This window comes from Tarenaya hassleriana, unplaced genomic scaffold (assembly GCF_000463585.1).
Source record: "Tarenaya hassleriana unplaced genomic scaffold, ASM46358v1 Cleome378, whole genome shotgun sequence".
NCBI classification, from domain to species: Eukaryota; Viridiplantae; Streptophyta; class Magnoliopsida; order Brassicales; family Cleomaceae; genus Tarenaya; species Tarenaya hassleriana.
Window position 1 is genome coordinate 58,487 of NW_010966764.1, and position 5,570 is coordinate 64,056.

The 5,570-nt window shown below is 39.4% G+C and overlaps 1 protein-coding gene across 1 annotated transcript; it reads right to left on the reverse strand.

Annotated features, from left to right (window-relative positions):
* Window positions 1-2,946: 2,946 nt before the first annotated feature.
* Window positions 2,947-4,984, reverse strand: LOC104822802. Its single transcript, XM_010554151.1, has 3 exons — window positions 3,966-4,984; window positions 3,681-3,870; window positions 2,947-3,598 (listed from the first exon to the last, which is right to left on the reverse strand). The coding sequence occupies exons 1-3, from the start codon at window positions 4,386-4,388 to the stop codon at window positions 3,066-3,068; spliced, it is 1,146 nt and encodes a 381-aa protein (XP_010552453.1). The 5' UTR covers window positions 4,389-4,984; the 3' UTR covers window positions 2,947-3,065.
* Between the last annotated feature and the right edge of the window lie 586 nt (window positions 4,985-5,570).

The following is a 5,570-nucleotide window of genomic DNA, read 5'->3' on the forward strand; positions in this document are numbered from 1 at the left end:
CCACGGCATGAGATGAGCCTACACGGCTCGAGAACGCCTTCACGACATGAAATGAGTCTCCACGACTTGAGACAAAAACACGACCATCAAAGTCGAAAAACAAATGACGCAGCAAACCGAATCAGAAACCAAATCATATCTGATCAGTAAAACACCGGACAAAACCGGAGAACATGTCAGATGAAGCAACCACAAAGAAAACCAAATCACACCAATCCAGTGGAGAAATCAAATGGTTGCAACAAGGCTAAAATTGCCAGAAGCAGTGTAACAAGACGAAGCTGGAGAAATTAAAGCATATCTGGAGACTATAATCTTCAATGAGATTAAGTCAACTAGCAGCGATCGGAAGTGTCACATGGTGCATGACACAAGAACAGAACCATATCCATGGCTGATCGGAGATCAAGAGTTAGCTGAACCAATCCAAAGTGACGGATGAAGACGAGACAATTACGGCACCGTAAGATCTAGCGAAAACGGCTGAGCATGCGATAGATTCACAAACTGAATCACTGTCCAAAACGACAAAGTGTGAACGTCAATCGAGAAGATCCAATGACCTCACAGAGAGAGAAAGCAACCAAATCTGAGAAGACAGCAGCAAAAGAGACGAAATCTGAGACGATCTTGCCGAATTCAGTGATGAAACTCAGAGAAACATGGAAGAATGTTCAGATGGTACAGTTCTGCGAATCGGAGATAACAATCAGCTAACGACCAACTCGAACAGACAGATTTGAGAAGAATTGAAAAGAGGAACAAATGAAATCTCCACAGAAAATATTTTTTCTCTGATACCATGTTGAATTCTAGAGAGAATTCAGAAATGAAAAAGAGATTTGGGAATAATTTCTGTATTGATTAATATGAAATGATCCATACAAAACGTATTTATACTAATTCTAACTACATACTCTAATAGACTTCAATGGCAGTTGTTGTTGGGCTTTAGGTTCATCTCATCCTTCTCCTAATCCTCGAACCATTAGTAGTAACCCTAATTCGAGAGTTTTTGTTCAGCGTGTATTTGATTGTAGTTCATCAAAAGATTGGGTTTTAATTTTGCTTTAAAAGGGTTTGTTTGGTTTGGTTTTGTGGGTCCGAATCGTGCATTTTCATTGTAATTTTCAGAAGGAAGATGGATGCTTTTGATGCCAACGATTTTATGAACATGCATGATGATCATATATGGCAACACACATGCCTCCCGTGGACGTGTGCGTGTGATGGGAACTCGAACAAATTATAATGAATTTGAAGCCATTGATTGATGAACATAAAAAGTAGACAGTGTAGTGTATGAGATCGATTGAAGCAATCATGAAATAAAATAATCAATTCAGTTGTATCAAAAATGTAATTGTGTTGCACAATTATGTTCATTTGGTAGACCTTAATGTTGGATGTTTATGGCTATTTTGATTTTAATTGGGAAAGAGAGACAATGGGCCAAGAAGACAAGGGGTTTCAAATTGTCTAATGATTGTGTTTATCATATAATATTATTATACATCTCTATCAATCTATATCATATGATTTATATATTAGATATATAACCATATAAGCAAAATCATTATGGGGCTTAACATTATAATATATAAAAAAATTGCAACATTATTACGGTGAAATAATTTGATAATTGGTAGCATATGCATTTGTCCAAAGGAGTGGGTGAAGGGTAGCTTTCCTAAATGCATAATTCTTAAACATGGTTTATTAATTTCGAAGTGTAATTAACAAGTGAAAATAATACTGTAATAAGACGTTGATAAATTACTGAATAATTTATTTTCTTTTTCTTCCCCTATAAATCATGTCAATAGAAATAGCAGATGGTAATAAATAATTAAATAAAAAAAACAAAAGAAAAGAAAAAGTTGCCCCACATCTTCTGAAATGATCTAATCCATCCTACCCACTTCATGCAACCCAAAATTATTTCTATTACCTAATAATTCAGTATATATATATATATATGAGAAAATGAAAATATAATTAATTATAGGTATAAATTTGGAAAACAGTTAGGTGCATATAAAAAGTTTGTATGGTTTTCTCCTCACATAAGATTTTTTGTATTTTACTTTTCAAGAATTCAATTTCCATCCGTCCATTTTAAATGTCATAACCGATTATAGTTTTCAAATATGCCTACTAATCATTAGGGGTATAAAGATCCGTATACGATTTTAACTCTATTGTTTTCGGATTCATATTTATATTTTTCCGATTTCACAAAAAGATTCTATTTTTTTTTATATCAGAATATTTGATTTAATTCAAGTTATGTTACTATTTTCATTTTTAAAAAATTCCGATTTTTAAGATGATTTTCAAATTCACCCGTAATTAATTAATTTAGATTTACAAATCATGAACAATTAATTCTTAGATGTGCAATTAAATAAATTCAATTGGGGTTACATGCTCTAGCCCCACTAATCACAACAAGAAAAGAACTAAAATTCACGCAAATTAACATCTAAACAACCAATTGAATCCATAAAAAAGTTTGTAGATATATTAATTAATATATGTGATAGCCTTATCGAAGAGCCCTCTCACCCCATGGCCATCGAACTTCTCTCTCTATAATAATAATAAAAAAATCTGTGAATTTTTTTCTTCTTCTAAATTTCATAAAATTATTATTTTTACCATGTTTCATGAAAGGATGAGAAACCAAAGATAAGAGAGCGTCATGCACCCTTGTTCCCAAATACCCCAACATATTCTTTTCAAAAAAATTTACTGTTAAATTTAAACTATGTGAATATTCACTGCACTGTTTCTCAATTTTATTTTGTTGAGTTCTGTGAAAGCACAGTTCTAGAGTAATAATAACATTTTATTACCTCAAAATATTTTTTACTGTTTTGATTTTTATTTTTACTACATCGTGAATAAAGTAACCCTTGCATTTAGGGGAAAAACAAGGGAAAAAAAAAGAAAGGTCAAGTAAAGATTATAAGATTATATATATATATATATATTTGCATATTTAATCGCTTTTATACTTGGAAATTAAAGGGGAGAATTTAAGAAAAAAATCCAAAATTTCATTAGGGTGTTTCAAGGAAGAGTGAAGCCAATCCGGTGACGGCCTTCACATCTCTCTCCAACGCTCGCGGCGGCGGAGGCTGCCACGCCACGTCATCGTTGCCGGTGAAAAACAACGGCGGAGGAGGAGAGGAAGAGGAATTCACTCCCGGAGACATCCGTTTCTCCCCGAAAATCAGCTCAAGCTCCGCTCCGGAATCTTGCTCCGGCTTCTCCGCCGCGGCCGCAGACGGTGGCTCCTCGGCGGAGACGGTGGCGCGTGTGTAGGATGAGTGCCATTTGGCTCGCATGTACTCGGCTTTCCTCCATGGAGGGAGATGCATACCCTTCTTCTTCAAGCTCTGCTTCGCTGCCTCCGATACGACGGAGAGGATCTGGCCGAGCCGGTCTAATTTTCCGACGAAGATGAACGGAAGAGATTGAAGCACGGCTTTGTAGGAGCCGGTTTGCCGTGCGATCTCGAACTCCGATCGGAAATCAACGTCGACGAGCAGCCGTTCACCTTCCACGATCACATCTATGTACTCGTACTCGCCTGGATTTTTTTTTCAACGTAAGCGAAATCGCACAGAATTGATGGGAAGAAACGCAGGAGATGATGGTTGTGGAGATTTTACCGGCAGGGGAAGAGAGAGATTTCTCCCATTTGGATTTGCAGATGGAAGAATCGTAGCCGAGAGATGAGAGTCCTTCCACGACAATCTTCCTCATATCGTCTTTGCGTTTGAGGGATTTGTTCATCTCGACAATCCTCGCCGCGTCAGCTAGCAGGTTCCTCTCGGCGACGCTCGCGCAAGGGATCAAGCTCTGTTGGATCGAGAACACAGCAGTGAAATCGTTATAACTATGTTTTGGCAACTGAGAAATTGGAAAGGAGAGGCCGACGAACTAATTGTGCATACCTTCAGATAGTCGGATGCGTCGGACAAAGATCCGCCGGTGAAAGAATCGACGGAGCCGCCGAACAGATCTAACTCGTCATCGGAGCTGTCGTCGTTGTTCCCGTTGAAGCAATTGCAGCGGTTGCGACCACATTTGGGTTGCTTCTCGTTGTTTTCCTCTATGAAGTTCTGAACCATCTTCGCCAAGCAAACGGAGCTCGGCTCGAACTCAGCTCCGGTACCTCCACCTCGGCCGTAATGAGCTTCCCCAGCGCCAGCGATGGGTTTCTCCGAGGTCGAACTCCTCAAGACGCTTGTGAACGGCCGATCAAACAGCCGTTTGAGGCGAGACTTGAGCACCGGTTTGCCTGAATCCGCTCGAGCTGGCTCTCTCACCGCCGGTGAATCGATGTCAATAGGCTGGATCTTCATCGGAAATGGCATCTCTCGGGAAGACGACTAAGTAGAAGAAGATCTGATATCTCTCCGTCTCTCTCTCTCCCTCCCCGGAATATGGTCCAAGTCAGTTCTCGTTCAAAGGTAGAAACAGAAACAGAAACACAGAAAATTCAAATTCCGTCAAGAACTCCACAAATTCGTCCACATTTACACCTGAGATCCCTCTCCCGAAACAAAATTCAAAAGTCAAATTCCAAAAACTGACAGCATCTGGGTCTCGGAACCGCAAAAGAAGAAGAAGAAGAAGAAAAACGGAATCTACCAAAACCTCTCAGCTACTACCAGAAGAAACCTATTCCGTCTTCTTCAATCAGCCGATCATCTTCACAAAACAAAGAAAAGAATCATACTAAAATATGGAGAAAAGAAGTCTTAAGAGACGGATCAAGTTGTCTTAGCTCCGAGGGTTTTCACGGAACACATGACGACGGTGGTCAGAGATGGCTATTCTACGTGAGGAAATAGGGGACTTAGTCACCAGAATATCCATTTTTTCCGGCGAGATTCACTTCGCCGGTGGATGATGAAGAAGAAAAGAAATATACAGAGAGAAATATCTTTAAAAAATGTTTTTTTTTTCAATTTTTTTCCTGGTGTGGATGAGATGGTGTGGGTGAAAGGAGGTTGGGTGGTCTTTATAGGAGCAAATAGCCGAAGCTGAAGAGGCTGTGGTGAAGCTGACTTGGCACGAAAATGCCACGTAGGATGTTACGTGGTAGCTATTTCTTGCTCGCCTTTACCAAATTACCATTTTACCCTTCGTAGTGGAATGAGTCGGTTAAAGTTTTTTTTTTTTTGCAGTGTATTTTAATTGCCTCGTCCTTTTTTTTTAAATCTCAGTGTGGTAAATCCTTTTTACAGGGACGTGTCAGTAAATGGAGTAGTTCAAGTTACGCATTTATCCCTCCCACTAGCGTGGAATTTCGGGCCAATACCCCCAAGTCTCGGGCATTTCAGAAAATGGTTATTTTGTTATTTATTTTATTTATTTTTTATAGTTGCAAACGATGTCACGGGAAAATTATAGAAACAGACACTTCCAATAGTTACGAGACACGTGTCGCCAGTACATCTTTCCCGTGAAGAGTGAAGCCAATCCGGTGACGGCCTTCACATCTCTCTCCAACGCTCGCGGCGGCGGAGGCTGCCACGCCACGTCATCGCTGC

Coding starts and splice junctions, on each gene's coding strand:
- LOC104822802 (XM_010554151.1), bottom strand. CDS start 4,388: ATGCCATTTCCGATGAAGATCCAGCCTATTGACATCGATTCACCGGCG. Junction 3,871..3,965: donor ACGCATCCGACTATCTGAAG/GTATGCACAATT, acceptor TCGATCCAACAG/AGCTTGATCCCTTGCGCGAG. Junction 3,599..3,680: donor ATCTCTCTCTTCCCCTGCCG/GTAAAATCTCCA, acceptor AAAAAAATCCAG/GCGAGTACGAGTACATAGAT.